The following is a 23,640-nucleotide window of genomic DNA, read 5'->3' on the forward strand; positions in this document are numbered from 1 at the left end:
AAAAATAATTATTAACATTTTAATTTGTATGAATTCTTGTTATGTATGGATTCAAACCCGTTCGTTCCATCAACAAATTGATCTGCATGAGACTTAAGGGTTAGAATTTTGTGTAACCCTTTTCCTCCTAATTTTACTTTTAAAAAGAAATTGCAATACAATTTTTTTATAGAATTCTCCTATTTTTATTTATTTATTTGCTTAGGAAGTTTTACTGACACTGCTTTTATTTTTCCATCAATCAAATTTAAGAGACAATTCACTTTTTATAATTAACAAAAAAAAAAGAAAATAAAAGAAATTACCTTTTTCTTTTTCGTGTTCGATACAAGATAGATGAAATATGAAAAATAAAATGAAATGAAAATATATTACTAGTGATATATCACCTCCATTATGTAGGGAAAGAAATAAAATAATATTAATTTATGATACTTCCATAATGTGGTTAAAATAATTATCTAGTATTTTTTGTAAAAAAAAAGTTGATATCTATGCTACTAATGAGGTTTCTTAGTGAGTTTGTTACTACTAATAAAGTTTATTTGCATGGTTGAGACCTTATGCTTTTCAAATACCCATATTTGAATTTTAAAATTGTGAATTTTATTATATTTAAAAACAAGTTATTTATATAACTAGTAATGTATTATTTTGACTTTTTTAATCGAGTTAATGTTGGTTATTTCGTTATACCAATTCAATAAAACATTTTATTTATATTAAATTATAACATACCCACGATGTGGGTGAAGTAAAATTATTTAACAAATATATTTTGAAAAATTGATAAAAATACTAAATAAGGTTTTGGTTGAATAGTAAGATATAATTATTACAAATTATAAATATGTAGGTTCAAGATCTATCATGTGTATATTTGTACTATTATTCTATATAAATTGATAACCTTATAAAAGTATCTAATTTAGTTTAGGGTTGATTGATCGATAATACTAAATTTATTAAAATTAATATTAGTAAAGATATATAGTACAAAACTAAACATAAAATTTTATATGTTAAGGAAATAGCGGAAAAAATATCATATTTGTAGAACTGTTTAGCAGTGTGGGAGAATGGGATCATTACAAGGAAAAATGAAATATATATCATTAATAACAAACATAAAAGAAAGCGTCTTTTGATAAAGTTGTTATTGGTGTAATGTGAAGGGACCACAATCATCACCATTCACCACTTGCTCCTAATTGAGTTGAAATCTTTTTACAACATAGAAAACTAGAAGATCGCCCTTTCTTGCTTCCTATATATAGATTTTGTATCATCGCAATTTCACATCACACACACAAGTAAAGCATTAGCAACCATAGCCATGGCTTCCTCACCAAAACTCTTCTCTATGTCTATCCTCTTCCTTTTTGCCCTCTTCTCCATGCAAATCCATGCTAGAGAGTACTTCAGCAAATTCCCAAGAGTTAACACCAATGAGAAAGAGACAACAACCAGAGAGCAAAAGCACGAGACCTTCGTTCCCCAGACCACCCAAAAGCCAGAAGAACAAGAGCCAAGGTTCATCCCTGAAACCCAAAATGGTTATGGCCTTTACGGCCACGAGTCAGGCTCAGGCTCAGGCTCAGGCTCAAGCCGGCCCAGTTTCACCACCAAAGAAACCTATGAACCCTATGTCACCCCTGTTAGATTCCACCCTGATGAGCCCTATAACAGCATCCCCGAATCCTCCAACAATAAAGACACTTACTACTACAACAAGAATGCCTACGAGTCCACTAAGCAGCAAAACTTGGGCGAGGCCATTTTCACCGAGAAAGGATGGAGCACCAAGGAAAACCAGAACAACAACTACTACAACGGCAACAATGGTTACAACAATGGCGAGAAGCAAGGCATGAGCGATACTAGGTACTTGGAGAATGGAAAGTACTACTATGACGTCAAGAGTGAGAACAACTATTATCCAAACCGGTTCGACAACTCAAGAGGAGTTGCTTCGAGGAACGAGTTCAATGAGAATCGTTACAACAACATGGGAAGGTACCACCAGAACCAAGAGGAGTTCGAGGAAAGCGAGGAAGAGTTCGAACCCTGATCACCTGTCGTACAGTATTTCTACATTTGATGTGTGATTTGTGAAGAACATCAAACAAAACAAGCACTGGCTTTAATATGATGATAAGTATTATGGTAATTAATTAATTGGCAAAAACAACAATGAAGCTAAAATTTTATTTATTGAGCCTAGCGGTTAATTTCTTGTGATGATCTTTTTTTATTTTCTAATTATATATAGTTTCCTTTGCTTTGAAATGCTAAAGGTTTGAGAGAGTTATGCTCTTTTTTTCTTCCTCTTTCTTTTTTAACTTTATCATACAAATTTTGAATAAAAATGTGAGTACATTGTAACACTAGCTGTCTATATTCCCCTACCGAAAAAATCTACTTAAAAGATCAGAAAAAAACGCAAAGAGAAAATGAAAATGAAATACAACAATTCTTTAGCTTTTCTATATATTAACATTGATGTTCCATGCATACAAGGACAATAATCGTGACAGCCTCAAAATGATTGGATTTTTTTAATGATCTTGTTTTGTAGTCGATGATCCCCCTTCACCAAACCATGCACGCGTATATAAAAGAATCTAATTAATTAAAAAGTTAATTTTGAACAAGTTAGGGAGGTCTTGTTGGTGAAAACATAGAGCTGATAGGATTGGAACAATGATTATATATGGCGTCTCGTATGCATCTAGCTCATAGATCATATGCATAAAAACGAGTTCTCAATAGTCATAAACCAAATAAAAGTGTGTAGCTTGCTAGTTGTGTACCACTTCCATGTGATGATATAAATGGCCCCCTCCTTCATCACTATCTTTGCAAGTGATAGCATCATGCTTTGAGGTCAACAGTTGAGCACTTCTGAAGATAAATTTTTCTCTAACAATGAAATTTTTTCGTTATTTTTAATTAATTTTTATTAATAAAAATCAATGGAATTAATCAATATAATTTTAATTAGTTCAAATAAATCTGTTGGCTAAATAATAAATTCAATAGTACCAAGTTATAGTTTGGGTTGAGAGTAAAGTTCATTTCTTAACCATATCAGGCTCGTAGTACTATTTATTGGAACATTAATTAAGAAAGGTAATCCTAGTCGATCAAGTTAATGGTCAAGAGTTAAGTATGCTAGTTGGTAAACAACAAGCAACGTAAAATAAGTAGGACCACCTTAGCCATTAAAGTAAAAGCAGGTAATCAATTTAAAATATATAATCAAAAAAATAATAAAAAAAAGAGAGGAAAATGATGAATTTCAATTGGATTATCCGTGAATGCCGGATAGACTGTGGTTTGTCTCTTCTTCTTTTTTTCAACTTTATTTGTGTTCTCAAGCTTTAGCCTTTAGAGACCCTCAAGTCTCTTTGACTTGTATATATACACATATGAACTCAATGAATCCAAAGACTTGTATATCTTGTAGGTGTATATCATATGTTATGTCAGTGTAGAATGTTTATAATATTATAGATAACTGCTAGGGTTAGTTTCTGTCGACTCTTAACAAAATGAAGATAATGATAAGAAGTTAAAGTTGGAGACCGGCAAACCCAACTAAATGGGACCGGAGAGGGTGCTCTACCAGAATAATGTGTGGGTACTGAGTACAGTGTCTTTTTATATGGAACCCCATTTCAACAAGGGAAGAATTTATTGACCCCCAAAAATAGGAGCAAAATAATTGTGGGAGTACTCATCATGCTGGGTATTGAATGGTTCTTATTTAAAAAAAAAAAATTGGACCATTTGGAGGGATATAATATTAGTGATACTGATCCAGTTTTTTATTTGTCTCTGAATAACTCTCCTCCCATATCTTTGTAAAAAAATAATAGCAGTACCATAACTTTAACAAATAGATAGATAATTACATTCATCAATTCAGGATAATTGGTGATCAAATCTGAACAATGCATCTCTTACTCTCCAACATTGCCTCCAATCTTTTCATCCCGAAACATTTTTCGAGTGTTGACATGCAAATATTATAACTAAGTTCCATTGGAGAAAGATAAAGAACAATGGCCCAAATGGCCAGGTATACTTCGACCACAGGACCTACTAGCATCAGTACCCATCTTTTTTGGGCCTTTAAACATCCTTATTGCCCAACTAACATTTTATTTATAAAAGGCTTTTAATAATTTTTTTTTAAATGTTGATAGACAGTTCACAACTGAGTATATATGTCTTGTTTTAGTTGGTGTAATGACGAACATTTATGATTTTTTGTTTACGTGTAATTTAAGTAATTAAAAATTTAAACCTAAATTTTAAAAAATATTCTATATTTTAGAATAATTTTAAAACTTCAAAAGATAATGCCACCAATAACAAATTATGAAAAAGAAAATTCCAATTCAGGTCTTTGTCGAGTTTCTACTTTTTTCTATTTTCTTGATCTTTCATTTGGGACAAAAATCATAAAAGCTAATTAATTTGCAAATCACGGTTGATTTTCCTTTTTTTTCTTAATCACCAAAATGAAATTCAGAAATTGCGCAGAATTTATCTAATTTTCTTTTAGGATACTGTATTTCAAAAATAAATTATTGAATGTTTTCTAAAGTGATAAAGTAGGTCATTATCTCTTTCTTTCTTTCTTTTTAATTTCAAATAAATTGACTTCAAAATTTATTATCTAACACATTGAAAACTTCCAATAGCTTTATTATGTATATTTTAATGTAAAACTTCCTAGTTTAATTTTAATATGTAGTTCTATATTCTATTCCTTTTTTATAACAACTTCAAGATTTATGCTTAGTTTACTATACATTTGGGAATTTTATTTTATTTTATTTGTATATTTTTATTATACATTTTAAGAAAGGCCTAACCAAACTGAATTATTCCACTTTTTCTATTATTCTTTTCCTGAATAGTCTGGGAGTGGATGCTGGCACTTACTTTTGGGAGGCTTAAGAATTTTGAGCTTTTTAATGAGAATTTCTAAATATTTAATTAAATTTTTAAAAAATTTCCAGAAACTTGATGAAAATGTAGAAAAAAATTTGAGAGCTATTAGGGTCCACCTCTGTGAATATTCCACTTTAATCTAATTTGGACAAAAAGAAATTCCAACATCTTACAAGGAGCGCCACGTATCCTTTTCTCCATGCGGGCGGTTCAACAATCAACAATAGGAGGAGTTCAAATCTTTTATATACGTTTCGTCTCAAAACGCAAAAGTCAACATGTAAAACGCCTTTCAATTTCCCAAGCGATTTGTTTATGACACCTCCTCCATTAACCCCCATCTTGTAAAACTAAGCACACAGACTGCAAAAACAAACAAAACCAGCGGAGTTTTAATTAATTTCAGAATCCCACCTTCAATCTTTTTGGTTTGGTACTATTAATGTCTGAAATTTTCGAGCTGGAATCATTAACGTGAAAGTTAAATAACAAATCAAGAAAGAAAGCAGAGGGTGTGAAGTTAATGATTCTAACAACCCTGAAATTGATTGATTTCAACTTTTTAACTCCAAATTACTCTGTGCTTTTAAGTTTGTTTGCTGAAAACAATGTTACAAATGAACTTTCCCCCTGAAATATGAACCATTACCCTTTTTTTTTAGGTCTTATATTCCTGTCATGAACTGTCTCTCTTTAAGTTTTCACCTGTCACCAATGCCTGCCCATTTACTTCTAAATTAAACACCCCTGAACTTAAATTTAAAGGAAATTAATCAATCAATGCCATACTTTAAAAAATTTGGGTGACAAGTAAAGAACCCTTTTTTCTTTTTTGTTATTTAATGGTGTTGGTTCCTTTCAGAATGCAGTTGTTCTAATTCGAGGGGAAGTAAATGCAGGTTTAAGTGAAGTATGAATTGTACAAAATTCATCAATTTCTGTAAATTTGTATACCCCCAAAAAAAAAAAAATGTTGAACAGAGTAAGTTGCATCAAATAGAAAATGTGTTATAGTTATGAATAGACAAGCCAACAAGAATCCCATTTTCTTTTGTTTTCTAGCTTGTTTAGATAGTATGATTACTCCATTTGTGTGAACCTAATGAAATATTGAAACAAACCCATTTCTTTTCTCTTGAAACGAAACAAACTTAAATGTAATATGAGAATAGGAGGCTAACAGCATTGATTCTCTTGCTGTCTTCAAAGATTTCGATTACTCGTTTTGTTTGAGTAATCATTTAGCAGAAAACAGAGTTGAGTATCACCTCCTCCAATTCCCTATATATGAGGTGTCCCGTTTCTTTAATGCATGGGAGGAAGAACTGTTAGCCAAATTCTATTCATGATAAGACATATCATATTAAGAAATAATTACATAATTATTCATGATAAGACATACCTTTGCTGGTCCATAGATTAAAAAGAAAATGAGATTTTTGAAATATGGCGGTAAGTTGATGGTGAAAGTGTTGTTGTTCAATGTCTAAACGGGTGTGATTATGTGACCAAATTAAGATAATGAAATAGAAAATTGGTTATATTAATCAACTCTCTCTTGTGATTTGCAAAGCTGAAACTCCTCTCCCCTGGGACCCATATCATTAATTGTTCCTTGTTTAAGGAAGAATCTGTCAGATGAGCCAATCCAAGACAGGCGCTCTTATTGACCACCTCTTGTACTTTTAACACTAGCAGCGATTTTGTGTTCCGGTTGCGATATCTTGTGATCCTCATCTTCATTTGTTCACTTGCCATTTTCGTTTCATTTGTTTCTTGCTGTTGGAGCTCTCAACCCATGGCTGCTGAGGTAAATAATTCTTCTTCTTATTGGTTGTTTTCTGTTGATCATGAATGTGAACCATTTTTTTTTGTGAATTTATGTTTTGATTTTCTGGTAACCAAGAATCGGTTTCTGGGTTTTAGTTCCTTTATGTTCTTGGTTTCTTGCTCATATATTTGGTGGTTGGGAATAGTAACTGAAAGATTTTGGCCCCTGGTTATGCTGAATGTCACCGCTGTCGCGGTAATAGTAACTTGCTGTTTACTAATGATAGAATAATCTAAATTTGAAAGCTTTTCACAATTCATACTATTTTCTTTGGAGACTTAAAAGTGTTATAATGGCTTTTTCCTCTTCCTGATTCATGGGTTTCTAGAGAGAACCTAATTGAGGTATGCTTAAAATTATGGTGTTTTAAGTAGAATTACAACCAGGACTTTATCTCAGTGCCTTTCTCTGGTTAGCACTTACTGATCTGTGCCGACAGTCTTCTCTGGTTACCACTTACTGTGTCGTTGGTCGTAGCTTAGATTTTAATCCATTCTTTTGATGTTCTTACAGCATCAAATGTAGTCAAAACAGAAAAAATCTCCGGACCCTGTGTTTATTACGTATCTAGTTAGAAATTAAATTTGTTAGCATTTGATGCAAGAGAAAAGGGGTGATGAATGTTCATTTGATATTAACTAGCATGTTTGATTACAAAGGAAGGTCCTTAAGTAACATTGATGCCTCTGTTTCATCAGAATGGGCTCTTTGGCTTGTGTTTGAAGGGTGAAACTGACATTTATGATTTATGTGTGATAAGGAATTTGACACTAAAATATCATAAAAAACTTTTCGAGTTTGCTATCCCCCGCATGGCTTTTGCCAAACTTCCTTTGTTCAATCTCTTTCAGTTTTTTGAGGAGGATTATCATTGAACATTTGAATGCTAAATTTTGAATCGATTACCTTTTCCCCAGAATCATGAAACGTCCAATGGTTGGCCACTTGGGCTACAGATAATGAATATGAGGCTTGGGTTACAACAAAGGTTACAGGCTGCGGCTCCAGCTGTGGAACCATACTTTTTGCACATTCCCTCTAGCAGTTTTTCCTCATTCTCCTCTTCCAACCTTGACACCGAGGTAACCAACCTTTTCTTTCCCCATATGCTGGCTCAACATTCAAGCCTTGCAACAAATATATATATATTTATTTACCAATACATGCTATTTCTTGCATTGCTGCCAGTCCTCAGCATCATTTTTCCAAGATAACAGCGTATCCCTGGGGAAGCTAATTGGATATGGACCAGGTGAAAGAGAATCGTTGTATTTACAGAACTCAATCCATACTGATCAAAGCTGTAGGCTACCTGTAAGAGGTGCCTGCAACTGCAAGAATAAAGGACGCAGTGCAGATGCGTCTCACTCTCAGGGGATTTGTATTCCTCTCCTACTTGGAGCTCTACTAAAGATTACCGGAAACAAGATCAAGTCAAGGCGATTGGAATGAATTCCATTCCTCTTCTACCAAATTCTTTTCTCCTGTGTTTCATAAGTTAGTCATTAATACTGCCGTTAACCGTCCAACAGCACTATCCAATTAACATAGGAGTTTGAGAAACTGGAAACTCGAATGTTATTTTCATTTTAAGATGATCAAGTTCGACATTGATTTCAGGCAAATGATTCAAAAACAAAAGGCTAGCTATGTTCTTGCTTAGCACAAATGTTTGCGTTTTGCCTTTTGTTCCAGAAAGCAATGGCTTCCTCAAATCACCACACAATCCAAGTAAAACCAGAATGCCAAAGGTTCAAATGAATACCATTAAGCTCGACATCACTTGGAAGCAAATATTTGAAGAACAAACGAGATTCAATAAAGCATTTAAAGCAACGAACAACTCGATTTAGAAAGATCTTACTATCAACACTTAAATTTCCAGATGCAATTTGTTCACTAGAAAGCAGTCTTGTACATATTCCACTAGTACTTAACCTAGACCATTAGATGTTAAAAAGTATGATGCAGAAGACCAACCATCAGCAAGATTTGTATACCAAACCCAACACGTTCACAATGAAAATTGTACCATAATAGCATCTCGCCAACATTATGAAGAGTAAACCAGAATCATCGGGCCAATCCATAAGAACTCTTTCGGTATCCAGCAGCTTAGGTCTCAGCAATCTCGTCATTTTCAAGCACACTAACCAACTCATACTCGACAAGAGATAGATTGTTATCCTCTTTAACAACAAAGTTGGCAGGGTCAGTGACCTCGATGCGGCCCCATTTGTCGACAGCCAGCCTCATAGAACCCTTAAACATATCAATCTTCGCATTACGAAGAATTACAGTGTCATCGGGCTTCATCAAGTCAACTGCAAAATGATTAAAGCATCATCATGGAGTTTAAGACTGAGCAGTTTAAATGAATAACCTCTGTAAAAGTGAAAACCAAAAACCAAAGCAAAATACATTCACAATTTTTGCAATTGTGAGAACGCGACAATTTCACAGATAGGCCATCAAGTTTTACTATGATTAATAAATTAAGGATTTGAACGCCAATTAAATCCAATGTTTGGTTCTTGATTAATTTACCATATCTCTTCGAGAGTTTCTTAAAAAGTTTCATATTGAGAAATAGAATTAAAAACATTAACAACATGGGAAATCAAGGATTAATCAAGAAACTCAATTCGTGTAACATCGCAATACTAAATAAACCTTAATTAACAGCTAGATCCTAGATCATATCAAATCCACACTAGCACCAACAAAACAACGAACAAAAAATAAAAGCTTCTGAATGCCACTGTGTTTCACATAAACAAGCCAAAAAAAAAAAATAAGAAGAACGGAAAGATCATAGCTTTTGGAATTAAGGATGAAATAAAACGTACCCTTTTGAGAGAAATTAAGATCCGATCGGTAGAGCATAAAACTTTTTTTAAGAAACAGAAAAAAAAAAAAAGGAAGGGTTAGAAAATTGGACCTTGTTCATTACGAGCAGTGAAGAGGACAGTGCCGGTCTCGTCTCCAACAAGACACTCAGCGATGCGGGTTTGGCGGAGATTTCGAGAAGCGGCTCGACCCTTTTGAAGGACCATGTTAGAGGACAATACCTTGGCGACTAAGGTGTGGCCTTTGGTCCCTGGTTTTAGCTGATCTACTTTCACAAACACTGGCTTTCTCTTCTCCGTCGTTTTATTTTGTTGTTGCTGCTGCTGCTGCTGTTGTCCTTGTCGTTTTGGCTGCCCTGTCGTCGCCATTGTTTCAAATTGACAAAACCTCTTCTCTTCTCTTCTCTTCTCTTCTCTTCTCTGCTTTTCTTACTTTTTTCAGAGCTTGTGGGAGAAAGAGAAATGGGGTAGCCCTAGAAGTAGAACAGAAATTGAAGCATTCCTGCTTTTCTCTCGATGGGCAAGTAAACGATGGCGTTTTTGCCACTTTAAAAAGATTGACTTTGAACCCATTTTTCTTTCCATGGATTTGTCTTAATATTTATTTCTAAAATACAACTAATGAAAATGACTACAAATCCTTTTTTACATGATTGATGAAAATAATCAATTATGGTATTTTCCATCAATAATTAAACGTTATTGTTTCTACGAATAACTGCAACTTTTTCATTCTTGAAATATGGAAGTGGGTATGGCATGAATTATGAAACAATCCAACACCCAATACTCCTCTGAATAATAATCAGCAATCATCATTTTATTACATAATTATCAGTTATCTGTCGCTTTAAGATCAAAGTCCAATTATGAGCATTTAGAGGGTGCTCTGCTCCTGTCCTGTACCAAGAAAAACACTGCATTCATATTCATTTGTCGAATGAATGGCCTTTGGCCAAGTGATATATTTATCCATTATTCAAGGTAATAATTCAAATAAATGATGTACAGTATATGATAACATTTACTTACAGAGCGATACAAATAATGCGAAAATTTCTCACATCAACATCAGACTTTCTTCTGAAATAACTGTTAGCAATGAATACTTAGCTTTGATCGAAATTCTGCCACCTTCTACACAGAGTTTGGCTCCAGTTACCACCCAATATCCAGGTGTATCCTGAGGTCCTCTAACTATCTCCTTTGTGTCCACGAAGTTTGTCATTTTGGGTGCTTTGGTTGGTGAAGGTGGACCACCTGGAAAAACTGCTGAATTTAAGTCCACTTTGGTCGGCTTCTCATTTGGATTCAGTCCTGAACTGAACCTCGTGCTGATCAACATTGAGAACATTCCAGATTTCCGTGACAATGTTGAGGGTCCATCCCATTCTGATCTACGAAGCCTAGCAGAGGCCACCATGGAGAACCCAAGCCTCAGGAACAGAACTTTCCTCATCCCAACAACCTTCACCTCGAACCAAGCTTTGGTCACGATAGGAGCAGTACATTCAAAGTGGGTTCCGTTGTAGTGTACAGGGGCAGTGCATACATGCGAGAATATGCTCCACTTGACAGGTTCCAAATACCCACGTTCGGGCTCATCGATCGACTCATAGCTGTGATCATCTGAGAGCGGGAGGATTGTAGGGAGGGTTGAGAGATGCTGGAGATGGATTGCTAGATGGTCACTCTTCTTACCCTCCAAATATAGGCGTATTCCTGTCACCGGTCGTTTTCCAGTATCAACCTGCAATTACGGATTTGGAACTTGAGAATCGGGGAAATAAGAATAGTAATCACATGCATGAGTTATGCAGATTATTTTTGCAATTATAGCCATTTTAATCCATGGCAATTATCCGGCAACATCATTATTTTGGTTCTAACAAAATTATTTGACCCCATTTTAGTGTTACATTGGTAAAAAAGGGAAACCAAATCGATTGTATTATGAGCTCAAAAAGCAAGCACTTTATCAGCATGCTCAGAAGCTTAGATGACATTAAATAAAACGACAAGTCAATCAACAATCCAAAATCAACACTGCATCTACAATGGTAAAAATGTTAAGCATGGCTAAGCAAGCAGTCCATCATGGAGTTCATGTAGAGTTGATGAGGAATTCGGGTAGATGCATTTATAAATTTTCAGACACAATCATTCCAAGTATCAACTATTACGGAACTTCACTTAAGCAGCAAACAATCATAAATAACTACTAAAATGTCAAAAGAAATGGCGCAAGTAAAACTGTGTGCTGCGAAATGATACCCGTGCAGTATTAACATAAAGCTTAGGCCCCATAAAAGTGAACTGAAGTGATGGGGATGATTGTTTTCTGTGCTTGAGACCAAGAGGCAGATCACTGTATACGGGAGCCCATTGTCGAGGTATTTGAAATTCGAGAAATACATGGAGTTCCTCTATCGGTGGTTTATCTGCATGATATTAACAATCATTAGAAGCCAAAATCAGAGCACACATAAGCACCATATGAACAAAGAAGGATGCAGTTATATGATTTGCGAAAACAATGAGCTTTCATATACACCAACATTCATTCAAAATGAAACAACTAGGAAATCACTGTCCGCAAAAACTTTGAATTTAATGTACCTTATAATTTATTATAGATCTTCAAGGAGCATCATTTTTTACAAGAGTAGTACAATGTGCCAAAGTATGAATAAATTGTAATTCAAAATAAAAATATTGCATTTGTGAAGTATTAATATGTAAATGAACTAATTAAACCCCAGCTGACAGGGAAAAATCCAGTTTACAGAAATTGCCCTTATGTAATCTAGTGCCATCAAGACATTTAGCCTCGGAAAAAACCAAACTAATGGTATAACAAGTATGCAAACTCACATCGTAGGTACAAGTTCACTGCATGGCTTAAAAATCCATTTCCCCGGGCACAGCTCAGTAGAGAAGTAATAGGCACAAGGGACATTGATATCACATTCGGTGAATGCGATATTGTTGACAGCCACTGGCTATGACTTTGACCGAAATCAATGCCTCCCCTACGAATATAGATATTCATAATGTCCTGCAACAAGTACAAAAATCAAATGGAGTCGTCACCTCTACTAAAAGCAGGTTGCAGGTGCAATTCCTAAACAACAGTTAAAATAAAAACCATCGAACTTACATTATTCTTTGAGCAAGTGACAACAGGTGGCCTCATTGATCCAGCGAGCACCCCTTGATGAAGTTGCCCGGGAATATAATGTTCTCCCTAAAGCAATCGATGGAAACAAATTAGTGAGAAACAATTATTTCCAAAGCCTTGCCAACAGTGTTCTTCCATGAACTAATATGTAGAAGAGGTCAAGTAATAATTAGTTTGAATTGTAATCCTTCTATCTCGTATATGGCAGTATCGTTACCTTGATTACTTATTGCCAAGGAAATTTTACAGTGCATACTGAACATTCCCCCCGCAATTATCTAAAAACTGTAATTTTGCCTACCTACCCTAGAATGCAAAAGTGAATAGAATAATAGGCATGCACAATTCATTCAGATTTTTAAGATTAAATGCACCTTTGGTTTTTCCGAGAATGGAGAAGTTCCTATATTTTCTGAAAATCTCTCATCAGCTAATTGCTTTAAAGTTTTCTGCACTTCATTGGGCTGAAGATTTGAATTTTGTAATTGTTTTACATGTATAACATCTTTACCTCCCATTTTAACCCCAACAACAACGTGAGTACCATATTTTTCAATGAACCTGGGAAAAACCATGATCAGAACGGGTTTAGTACAAATTGTCAATACTAGTAACACACACGGTTAATGTCAATGGGAGCACTAAAGTTATAAGTGCAATTGCTTTGCACATGTTATAATCAGATTCATCAAAAACAAAGTAATCATAATTCTTTCCCGGGGAAGTTTTTTACTCCAAAAGGTTACGTATATGAAGAACTTACTCAGCAATGGCAGCAGGGTCCCATGTAGTAGGCACCTCTTGTTTCACACGCTCGGACAAAGTTATGTTTGTTCTTTCCAACTCAACATTGTACAGTGTTAAGAACCAACCATCATAGGCAAGACCTTTTGCGGCACAGGCATCCTTCTGCCAGCAGCCTTTGAACTCGAACATGGCATTGAATAAGCCGGAAGGAATCTTGCCGGATAATGATAGATCCCGATTGAACTTCTCTGACATCTAGCATAAAATGACCTCCAATTTAATTTCAAACAAGTGAAGCGAAGTCTAAAGAAAAAAGAAAAAACTCTCCGGGGCTTTCTTTTTCTTCCTGATTTTCTATTTTCTAATCTTGAAGCATAGGGATGCCATTTTGTTATTTCTTTGTGGACAAGTTTAGTTGCAAAACAACTTCCAAAGAATAAAGATATGCAAGAACCAGCAAAAAGAGCATAAGCAAGAAAAGATGATCATAGGAGCTCTATTGAATACTTTGGAACTTTACATTATAAATAATACAAATTGTGGACTCTGAATATTGAAGCATATTCAAATTTGCGAAAATTTTTCCCTCAAATAGAAAACAAAGCACAAACAAAAATTAGCAAACAAAAAGCAAAACTTCCCTATAATTCTAATATTATTAGTACTAGTAACTCTTTTTTTTTTTTTAAACAGTACTAAACCTGCAAAATAAACACAAATATACCAAAGGAAAAGGTCAAAAACTTACCTGACTAAAAGAAAGAACATCAGAACGAAACCTGGTACGCTCGCCTTTATCATATTTAATCGAATTGGGGACATCTTTTACAACAACTCCATCAGGAAAAACCAGGTCCCGAGTCGCTGCTGAGTCAAGTTCGATCAATCTGGAGCCAGAAGGGCCAGGCAGGCAGGCGGATAGCCTGACATCCCTGCACAAGTCGAATCCGAAACCGATAACTGAAACGGCCTTTTCAGCCGCCGATTGCGGGGCCATTTGATAGAGATTCCCGGGCATGGATTCCTAATGAGACGGTAGCTGGAGTTGCGTGTGGGTTTTAGTGAAACTGGGTATGTATTATGGGGTATTACCCACTGCTGAAGAAGGAGATGGCCCATTGAAATGGTCTTCGGTCCGAGTTATTATATCGATTTTTTATTTTTATTTTAAAAAAAATATTGCCTGTTTCGGGGGGGAAATAGAGATATGAAGGTGACGTTGGAAACTATGACGTTTGACTTGAGAGTTCAGACAGGCAGAAGCTAATGTAAACAAGGGAAGTTTACCAGTCGGCTGGCGTGGAAACTAACTGAAACTGCATACTTGTTTCCAGGTGGAAACGTGTTTGGTATAGTTTGGCTTTTTGAATGTTCAAAAGAAACTATAAATTGATTAAAAAGAAAAAAGATTGAAAAGTCATTAATAAAGAAGTCAAATGCAAGGAGCAAATTTCTTTCGGTACCCTGCGTTACATATAGACTTGACTTTGGGGATGGTTCCGATGGCGCTTTCAGGAAGTTCAAACGAACTTGTGTCGAGAATAATCAAGATAAGCGTTTTTAACACTCCCAATTTTCAACTTGTGGAATAGTTAATCTATGATGGGATCCATCTGAGAAATTTTCACCCCCCTCGAAACTTGGAATGAGGCAGTCCCTTTCCTAACTAGCTAGTCCCAATAAATCAATATACTCTTAACGTAAGCTATAACTAAAATCCACCCCCACCCCCCAAAAAAAAAAAAATTCACACGCTTGTTAATATGTTGGACAGAAGTATTAAATTTAATAATAAGAGAGCCTGGCCATGGATTTTGACGCTCAAGCCTGCCAAATCTATTATAATCCAATGATTTGTAGTAGCTTTAAACTTAATGATGGGATAGAATGCAGGATGCTTTAGATTCTATTGATATTGTATGTATTCTTTTAACAACAGAGACGTAAATATTATTTGATTACATGTATTGATTTAACATCAAGGTTTAATTCATTATCCTTGATAATTAGTTTTTTTAATTATAAAAAATAAAGTCTAAGTCACATCTAGAAGGTGAATACCCTGAAAGGTTCGATAATTGATATTATCAACATCCTCAATATTTATTGGTACATTTTATTTATCAAGAGAGTTCTCTTGTAATTATATGAGAGAAATATCAATGGTTAATTAATCACAATAAATTCACTGATAAATTTTACCAATATTTGGATGGATATTGAAAATAGTTTCGTGAATATAAGAACAATCATAACAGTGAGATTAATTACTTTAGCAAGATGTTAAATAACGTAGCGAGAATATTAAAATTAATAGATATATATATATATAAATATTTGGATTTAAATGCAACGATGAGATAATAATAATAATAATAAATTATTAATTTTTCGTCAACATATTATAAATATGCCGTTATAAATAAAATTTTCAATAAAATAAAATATATTAATCCGATATAAAAATAAATACATGTATTTATTTCTTAAAATGTGTTCAATTGAACCAAAATCAAAATTTCACATACACATATGAACCACAATTCAAGTTTCATGTGTCTAATTGCACCATATAAAAGTTCAAGTATCAAATTGCACATTAGACCAAAATTTATGTATAAGTTTGATATTTATCTATTTATTTTAATAATTTTTACATTATTCTAAGTATATAAATAATTATTTATAAATGTTTGCATTGAAATTTAACAAATAAAATTTCAATAACTTCGTTTTATAAACTTATATAAATATTTTAGTTATTTATTTATTTTAGATTGTTGCAGTAGAAAATATAAAAGGTTTAAAAAAGAAAAACATATAATTTAAAAGTCCAATATTTTTGTCACTAAAGAAATTAATAAACTCACTGTCTCCCATCGGAGACTTGAGCTCCACTGAAAAATATGAGATGAGTTTGCTCAATCACAGCTCACTAATATTATTCAAACACCATACGATGGTTGATTTGTAAATTTTTTGTCTTGAAAATTAAGACAGCTTCAGTTGTATCCAAATGGAGCTTGACTGCGTCATCCCAAGACCTTTTAGGTTTGTTTTTGTCATCTTTAAGAGTGGTTCTTTCCTTTTCCGTTGCCAAGTCTTAAAAGTGATCAAAGAGTTGGAGTTTTACTCGCTTGCATTGCCAATACGGTGCTTGACTTCTTTGATGCTACTTCAAAGTATGACATGCAATAACATAAAAACATTTGTTCTTGGTTTTCCGAATTAAGAACAAGACAGATAGTGTATATAGTTAAAAGAAGTTAAGATTCGAGTATTTAGTTATCCTATATAGAAAGCCTTTTCCCAGTGCTCAGCAGATGTAACCATATATTGTTTCTACTCTAAGCAGGCTCTCTCTCTCTTTTGTCTGCTCTACTTATATTCTATTATTTGCAAGAAAAAAAACATTTTTTTTATCCATGTATCCATAGTAAACGTGTCTTTCTGGGAGCGTTTTGAGAGAGTTTGGCAACAACCGTTGGCCTTATGAAATCTTGATTTTTTCTTTATATGCAAATATTAAGATTTCATTTTATTCAGCCTTGACCATCAAAAAAGTTAATGCGTTCATCAATTAAAGCTTTGTTCGCCAAAAACGTCGCTGGGAGTAGTATTAGCTGATTCAGACTTGGATCAAATTAGCTTTTCAGTGCCCAAGTGCTGAAGTCACACGTTTCTGATAAAACAGTAAGAACTCCATCGCTTGCTGTGTTGAGCCTTTTAACAGTTGGATTCCATCCGGTAGTGTTTCGACACAATCGTCATGCAAGTGCAAAGCAAATAAATCTAATTCAAATCAACTACTAATGGCCAACTAGGTGGAAGTACCAAATCAATAAAGTAGATAATATTCGCTTAAATAAATTTATCCAATATTTGATAAAGGAGCATCCTCAAGCAGACAACAATAGACCTGTGAAAAACTCTTCCTGCACTGACATGAAAAAAAAAATCGGGGGATAACTCGAAAAACATTAATGATTGTTTCAGCCACTCAAGTGCTATAGTACTGCACTCTTTCCTGCAAAAGAAATTAAATTTCAAGGTCATATCATAGAAATCCTAAGGATCAACCCATGCCAAGATGTGAGATGAAAGATCAGCCACCGAGCCAATTATATAACTTCAAAAAATGTTAGAAGCCTCTTGTGATTAGATGAGTTAATTATTAGCTTCCTTAGTTGTTCTTGATTCCGAGAAACTTCATGGCTATCTCCCAGGTAACGATTGCAGCTGCATTAGCAGGAAAAGCTCTCAGTATAGTAGGACCCAGGCCTGTGTAGCATCCTCTAAGTCCAGACATCCGATATATCTACAAGGCAAGGAAACAATTAGAATATCCTCCTTTCCTTTCAATATTATTTTGATTGTTATAAAACCTCCACCATGCTGCTATCCATCTTATTGTGCTAGGAAAGGCACATTCAGATCATCTTACCGAATTTAAAACTTGAAACGGATTTGTTGGAGAGCTTTTATCTGGAGCGGTCTGGATAATGGTTTTTGCCACATCCAAAGGTAAAACAGTAGACCAGAACTAAGAAAAAACAAATAAAGAATAAAATTAGATATAAATAGACCATATCGTAACTCAAAATTGAAAAATCAAATTGCAAGGATGTCAGAATGCTTACAGCTACACCACCCAGACCACCACTCAGAATTCCAATTCCCATATCAACCAAATTGTTGTGGTCAGATGAACCAGATTTTAGTTGTAAGTGCATATAATAACGGACATATTCATACACACTAAAAAATACTGCATTTCCAATAGATTCCCTTAAAAATGTTGTAGAGCCACCACGAAAGGCGCCTGTAACCTGTAACCTGAAAGGTGTTCCATTAGTTTAAATCACGTACAAATTAAGTTGCCAAAAGGCAGAGTATTTCTCACCCCATCACTTTTTATGGTTTTTAGTGCGCAATCAAGAGAACTACTGTAGCCACTGCACTTTGGAACCAAAGAGTCAGTACCTTGAATTTGCATCCTACACTGGAGAAGCACAATGTCAAAAGCATGCTTTGGGAGAAACAAACAGTGATCTGCTATCAATTATCAAAGAGCAAGTACTAGCAGGGCATAGAAACTAATTCTTACCTTCACTAGCTCTGACGGACATAGAACAAAACTGATAATAGCTCCAGCGAAAGCAGCAGAAGGAATTATTACTTGGGGCCGGGGCCTGCTACTCTGAACTCCTCCCTTAATTGGCACAAAAAATCTTTTTTTAAAATAATTTACAACATTACAATGTGTTGGAAACATGCCTATGATATTATTAAAACGACCAGTTCCCAATCTAGTTTCAGCAATAGGAGTTTCATGGATGGGTATATCACCTCCAATTCCCTGAAATACAAACCTGCAGTGACTGTTTTGTTTGCGAATAAATGCCAAAAAGAAGTGAACTTTCAAAAGCCATCCCAACAAAAGATGGCGTTGCCCCTATATAAAGTCCTCTAACCTGCCAAAGCTAATTATGAGTTCTCCAAAAAAGAAAAAATTTAAATATGTCAAGAGTAAGGGAGAGAGTAACAACCATGTATAACATATACAGCCAAAAAAGTGAACCAATGATTTCTATTCCACAGACAACCTTGTACATGCTGAAGTATCCTCTCAACTTATGTAGTAGACCAAAATCTTGGTTCTAGAATTGCAGCTATAGATATTGAGAATTTGTAAGAATATTTCTTTATTCTTTCTTTTCCCTTTTGGACATATACAAATTGCAAATTCTCTCTATCTTCACAGATTCATGGATAACTTCAATTACTTTTTCCAATATTTACATTTACATTTTTAGATTTTAGGACATTAGCAGCCAAGATCCATTGTAGGAATAAACACATAACAAGCTTGTCCGTGCAAAATGTTTAAATCTGAGACAGCAGAACATTTAGGTCATTATATCCTACTGATTCATTTTGCATTTGAACAGAAAGAATCCCTATAATCAAAATCAATAGGCCTTTGAGTTCAAGAATGACCAAAAGTCATAAACAAATAACATGATCTCTTTCCACCGCATGTATTTATCTAGATGTCAGTGGTCTAAACTCTCAACAAAGGTAGCATTTGGTATGATGGAAAGTAGTCACTTTCCTAGGAATTTAATAAGCTGGAAAATGATTCCAACGTTTGGTATGTTAGATTTTATTTACTTTTCTTGGAATCTAACTTTCCCTTAAGAATTACTTTCCCATAGACATGGCAATATGATTCCCATGATAAAAAGGTGGGAAAATTACTTTCCCATTCCCATGTAGATTGAAAAGTTAAAAAAATATTAAGACAAAATTAACCCTATTTTATATTGGAAAAACTATTGTCTTCTTCCTTTGTCCTACCACTTGATTTTATCTATTACTTCCACCAGATTCTTCCTACGATTTTAATCAATGCCTTCCAATGTATTAACTTCCTCAGTAATCACATTCCCAGCAATCATATTCCAGCGAATCACATTCCATTGGAATCATATCATAGAAAAGCACCAAACGCTACCGAAGAGCAAATTTACGAACAGGGCTCTTGATGGTGAAAAGAAAAGAACAAAGATTAAGGAGCATACCCCTTCAGTTGCGAGTATCCTAGCAGTGCAATGGAAGCCATTCCTATATGTAATCCCCTGCACATTAGTATTGTGTTTCTGCAACTTAACCTGACCAAACAACCGTAGATACAAAAGAAGCTTTACTAATTGTAATGTTGTCAACAAAACCAGGAAGCAATAAATAGAACTTATCTTAAAGGAAACTAATCAACATTTACATGTTCCCAAAGAGGAATTTTTCCGATTTTTAAATTCGATGATTGAACCCACATTCCTAGCAACACTAACAACCTAGTTAATTTGGTAATTGTTACAACTTAACAAACATAATCCTTCAAAAATTTCCACACCCATATCCAAAAAAAAAAAAAAGTTTTATTTTCCAAATTTTTTTGGATGAAAAATGAAAAAGAAGTTATACCTTGACAGTATCGAAGGGGTGACCGACGACCACAGTCGCAACACCGGCGAACAAGCCCGCGACGTACTCTTTGTAACCGGAAGGTTTGCGACTGTCTTCCATGACCATGTTTTGGTAAATGTCTAAAGCCTTCTTTTAGTTTGAAAGTAAAAAGAACATCGGAGATTCGGTCCACTCCGCGCCAGATCCTATAGTGTGATTGTGCGAGGGAGAGCTTCAGCGAAATCCTCGTCAAAATCTCTAGTATCAATAATCTAGAACTAAATTACTACTATATGTTCTATCTTTTTTATTATTATTTTAAATAAAATATATATTTCAAATTAAAAAAAAATCAGTTGATAATTCATTATGTTTTGTTTTTGTTTTTTATTCTTTTTATTATTTGTAATCAAATTTCATGTAAAATATGATAAAAAATTTAAACATAATTTAAAGTAAAAATATGAAAATAAAAATACATGAAATGATATTTTAATCATCAAAATAAATTTTGTAATATTGGATTTCTTACATGAAATATTAACTTGTTAATTGAAGTTGTAAACACTAGTAATGTAACAACCCAAAATCCGTGGTCACCAGAAAAGTGTGTTATTGGGACTCCGTCTTAGTGAAATAAGTTCGAAAATAATTATTAAAAATATTTATGAGTCTAGTAGTGTGTTTAATTAGGTTTTAATTAAGTAAATTTAGCTTAATTTAGAGTAATTAGTAAAAGGATTAAATTAAATAAGGGTAAAAGTTTAATTATAGATTAAAGAAAAATTAGAAGGACTTAAGAGGAAATTAAACCATTTCCTATAGCTGAGGCGGTTTAACGTGGACACTGTCAAAGATTTTATTAATTAAAAAAACATATATATTTATTTAATAATTAAGTATATTATATTATATTATATTATATTATTATTATATATAAAAGAAACAAATAAGTTAAAAGAAACAGAATGAAAGCAAACGAAACAGAGAAGAACAGGGGAGAAAGAAAGGAAAGAAGAAAGAAAAGGGAAATAAGGTTTATGAAGTTTGGAGTTAATTGGTAAGCTCAATCAAGTCCTTTTCTCATAATTTTGATATTTTAGAAGTCTTAAAACAAGTTTTTGATGAAATTAAGTTGTTAGTTTGGAAGTTCTTAGGTTTTTAAACAAAGTTCATGTTGAATAAAATGATGAAATAGGGGTTTAATTGAATGAAATTCAAGTTAGAATAGATATAAGGATTGAATTGCAAAGTAAGCTATAAGTTTTGTGTTTTAGGGATTAAATTGAGGAAAATTCGGAATTAAAAAATATGTTGAAAATTTAATAATTAAATTTGAGTTTAAATAAAATTTGAATAGGAATAAGGTGTGAATTGGTGTTATAAATTTGGTTATTAACATTTTACATCAAAACAGTTTTGGGAAGTAGCAATGGTCTGACTTTGAAAATTCACTAAAAATTTTATAAATTGAACTAGAGGATGAACAAAATATTGAATTAAAGCTTATTGAGTCTATTTTCTTATAGTAGAAACAGTGTAAGCAATTAATTGATGAATCAAGAGATATTTGAAATTTTGTAATACTGGTTCGGGGTGATTTCGAGATGCCCTGTTTTAACTTTGGAAAATCATTAAAAATTGTACAAAAATTATTATGGAGTGTAATTTATATATGTGAACTCCTTAATGAATCTAGTTTCAAAATAAATAAACAAGAACCTTATTCGAGTTCTGTACAATGAGATAATTTATTATTAGTAGAGAGAGGTCAGAACTGTCAAATGAAATAACAGGGGAGTATTTAACGAATAAACTGTACTAAATGGCTAGACCAAAAATTATGAAAATTTTATAGTTAGAAGATATATGAGTCTAGTTTTAAGGAAAATTTACGGATATTAATTTGGAGTTTCTTACCTCAAGATATAAATAATTTAGTAACAATGACTCAAGTAGACAGCTTAATGGTGAAATTATATATATACATTAAAAATGGTTAAATTTGCATGTTTAGGCTCATGAATTAAATTGAATCATGTTGTATTGATGATTATAAATTATTATTTTCGTAGCCAACAAAGAACCTGAAGCATCAGCATCGAAAGGAAATGAGAAAGTCATCGAGGACTAAAACGGGAGAATTACGGTGTGTATTACTATAATTTGAATTTTAATTATTATTGATTGCTGAATTTTTTTTTTTTTTGTTATGGATGGTAAGTAAGACTTGAGGTAAGTATGTGAAATTGATATGAATATTGAGTGAAAATGAAAGTGATGCAAATTGAATCAAATTGAATTGAATAAGTGAATTATGGAATATGTAATTATTTGAAAAGCGTATTGATTGAAAAATGATTGGTGATTTGAATTGTGAATTGAAAGTGATATAGGATTGAGAAAGTGAATTGAATACCCTATTAACTAGTCGGGCTGAGTCGGATATAGTTGGCATGCCATAGGATTGGAAGTGTTCAAGGATACTTCGACCTCGAGTCGATGAGACACTGGGTGTCACTATATTTCTTCGGATAGATTCGATGAGGTACTGGGTACCAACTTTACTTCGGCTAGGCCGATGAGACACTGGTGTCAACTATTACTTGAACTATCCGATGAGGCACTGGGTGCCATATTGGTGTGTTTGGTTGGATCCGTGTATCCGCCAAAGTCCGAGTTACGTTAATAGGGTGAAAAATTGAAATGTGAATTTGAGGCATTGAAATGAGAAGAATTACAAATTGAAATTGGAATTGTGATAATAAGAGAAAAGTATGAAATATATATTCATAAGTGATATAAATTTAAGTTTGAGAAAATACATTGAATTATGAATTAGTACATATGACATTAATTGTTAGGTATTTTAATATTTATGTTTTTACTGTTGTTGATATAACTTGATTTATAGTAATACCACTGAGTATATCCATACTCAGCGTACGGTTGTTTCCGTGCGCAGAGTTAGTAGAAGTCAAGTGTCTCGCTCAAAGATCCGAACAATCCCGACTCCAACACAAATTTGGTGATGTATATTTTCTTTTGGGTAAAAGTGGCATGTACATAGGTGTTGTTTAGTCACTTGAATATGTATA

General features: G+C 33.6%; 5 protein-coding genes across 6 annotated transcripts; 2 read left to right on the forward strand and 3 right to left on the reverse strand.

The window, feature by feature from the left end:
* Positions 1-1,139: 1,139 nt before the first annotated feature.
* LOC108453056 (protein E6) lies at positions 1,140-2,289 on the forward strand. Its single transcript, XM_017750947.2, has one exon. The coding sequence runs from the start codon at positions 1,337-1,339 to the stop codon at positions 2,069-2,071; it is 735 nt and encodes a 244-aa protein (XP_017606436.1). The 5' UTR covers positions 1,140-1,336; the 3' UTR covers positions 2,072-2,289.
* A 4,303-nt stretch (positions 2,290-6,592) lies between these two features.
* On the forward strand, positions 6,593-8,978 carry LOC108453055 (uncharacterized). The gene is made up of 3 exons (XM_017750946.2): positions 6,593-6,775; positions 7,714-7,878; positions 7,985-8,978. The coding sequence occupies exons 1-3, from the start codon at positions 6,764-6,766 to the stop codon at positions 8,246-8,248; spliced, it is 441 nt and encodes a 146-aa protein (XP_017606435.1). The 5' UTR covers positions 6,593-6,763; the 3' UTR covers positions 8,249-8,978.
* Positions 8,623-10,540, reverse strand: LOC108453054 (uncharacterized protein At4g28440). The gene is made up of 2 exons (XM_017750945.2): positions 9,738-10,540; positions 8,623-9,120 (listed from the first exon to the last, which is right to left on the reverse strand). Exons 1-2 carry the CDS (start codon positions 10,012-10,014, stop codon positions 8,912-8,914), a joined length of 486 nt encoding a protein of 161 aa, XP_017606434.1. The 5' UTR covers positions 10,015-10,540; the 3' UTR covers positions 8,623-8,911.
* Positions 9,938-14,929, reverse strand: LOC108452182 (MACPF domain-containing protein NSL1-like). The gene is made up of 7 exons (XM_017749947.2): positions 14,322-14,929; positions 13,590-13,828; positions 13,201-13,387; positions 12,806-12,892; positions 12,520-12,703; positions 11,920-12,086; positions 9,938-11,395 (listed from the first exon to the last, which is right to left on the reverse strand). The coding sequence occupies exons 1-7, from the start codon at positions 14,589-14,591 to the stop codon at positions 10,706-10,708; spliced, it is 1,824 nt and encodes a 607-aa protein (XP_017605436.1). The 5' UTR covers positions 14,592-14,929; the 3' UTR covers positions 9,938-10,705.
* Positions 14,930-17,415: 2,486 nt separating this feature from the next.
* Positions 17,416-20,842, reverse strand: LOC108450456 (mitochondrial arginine transporter BAC1). 2 transcript variants are annotated; one of them, XM_017748094.2, is made up of 8 exons: positions 20,561-20,842; positions 20,158-20,247; positions 18,946-19,047; positions 18,681-18,785; positions 18,477-18,575; positions 18,214-18,402; positions 18,018-18,116; positions 17,416-17,891 (listed from the first exon to the last, which is right to left on the reverse strand). In XM_017748094.2, the coding sequence occupies exons 1-8, from the start codon at positions 20,666-20,668 to the stop codon at positions 17,757-17,759; spliced, it is 927 nt and encodes a 308-aa protein (XP_017603583.1). In that variant the 5' UTR covers positions 20,669-20,842; the 3' UTR covers positions 17,416-17,756. The 2 variants fall into 2 exon arrangements, with proteins under 2 accessions (XP_017603583.1, XP_017603584.1); XM_017748095.2 differs by lacking the exon at positions 18,946-19,047.
* Between the last annotated feature and the right edge of the window lie 2,798 nt (positions 20,843-23,640).

Source organism: Gossypium arboreum, chromosome 5 (genome assembly GCF_025698485.1).
Source record: "Gossypium arboreum isolate Shixiya-1 chromosome 5, ASM2569848v2, whole genome shotgun sequence".
NCBI classification, from domain to species: domain Eukaryota; kingdom Viridiplantae; phylum Streptophyta; class Magnoliopsida; order Malvales; family Malvaceae; genus Gossypium; species Gossypium arboreum.

Excerpts from the sequence above, each read along its gene's own strand:
- LOC108453055 (XM_017750946.2), top strand. Across the intron at positions 7,879-7,984 it reads CTTCCAACCTTGACACCGAG|TCCTCAGCATCATTTTTCCA; the intron begins GTAACCAACCTT and ends CATTGCTGCCAG.
- LOC108453054 (XM_017750945.2), bottom strand. The coding sequence starts at position 10,014 with ATGGCGACGACAGGGCAGCCAAAACGACAAGGACAACAGCAGCAGCAG. Across the intron at positions 9,121-9,737 it reads CACTGCTCGTAATGAACAAG|TTGACTTGATGAAGCCCGAT; the intron begins GTCCAATTTTCT and ends ATCATTTTGCAG.
- LOC108450456 (XM_017748094.2), bottom strand. The coding sequence starts at position 20,668 with ATGGTCATGGAAGACAGTCGCAAACCTTCCGGTTACAAAGAGTACGTC. Across the intron at positions 18,786-18,945 it reads AAACAAAACAGTCACTGCAG|GGAGGAGTTCAGAGTAGCAG; the intron begins GTTTGTATTTCA and ends GTGCCAATTAAG. Across the intron at positions 17,892-18,017 it reads CGTTTCAAGTTTTAAATTCG|ATATATCGGATGTCTGGACT; the intron begins GTAAGATGATCT and ends CTTGCCTTGTAG.
- LOC108452182 (XM_017749947.2), bottom strand. The coding sequence starts at position 14,591 with ATGCCCGGGAATCTCTATCAAATGGCCCCGCAATCGGCGGCTGAAAAG. Across the intron at positions 13,829-14,321 it reads ATGTTCTTTCTTTTAGTCAG|ATGTCAGAGAAGTTCAATCG; the intron begins GTAAGTTTTTGA and ends ATTTTATGCTAG. Across the intron at positions 13,388-13,589 it reads GACCCTGCTGCCATTGCTGA|GTTCATTGAAAAATATGGTA; the intron begins GTAAGTTCTTCA and ends GGTTTTTCCCAG.
- LOC108453056 (XM_017750947.2), top strand. The coding sequence starts at position 1,337 with ATGGCTTCCTCACCAAAACTCTTCTCTATGTCTATCCTCTTCCTTTTT.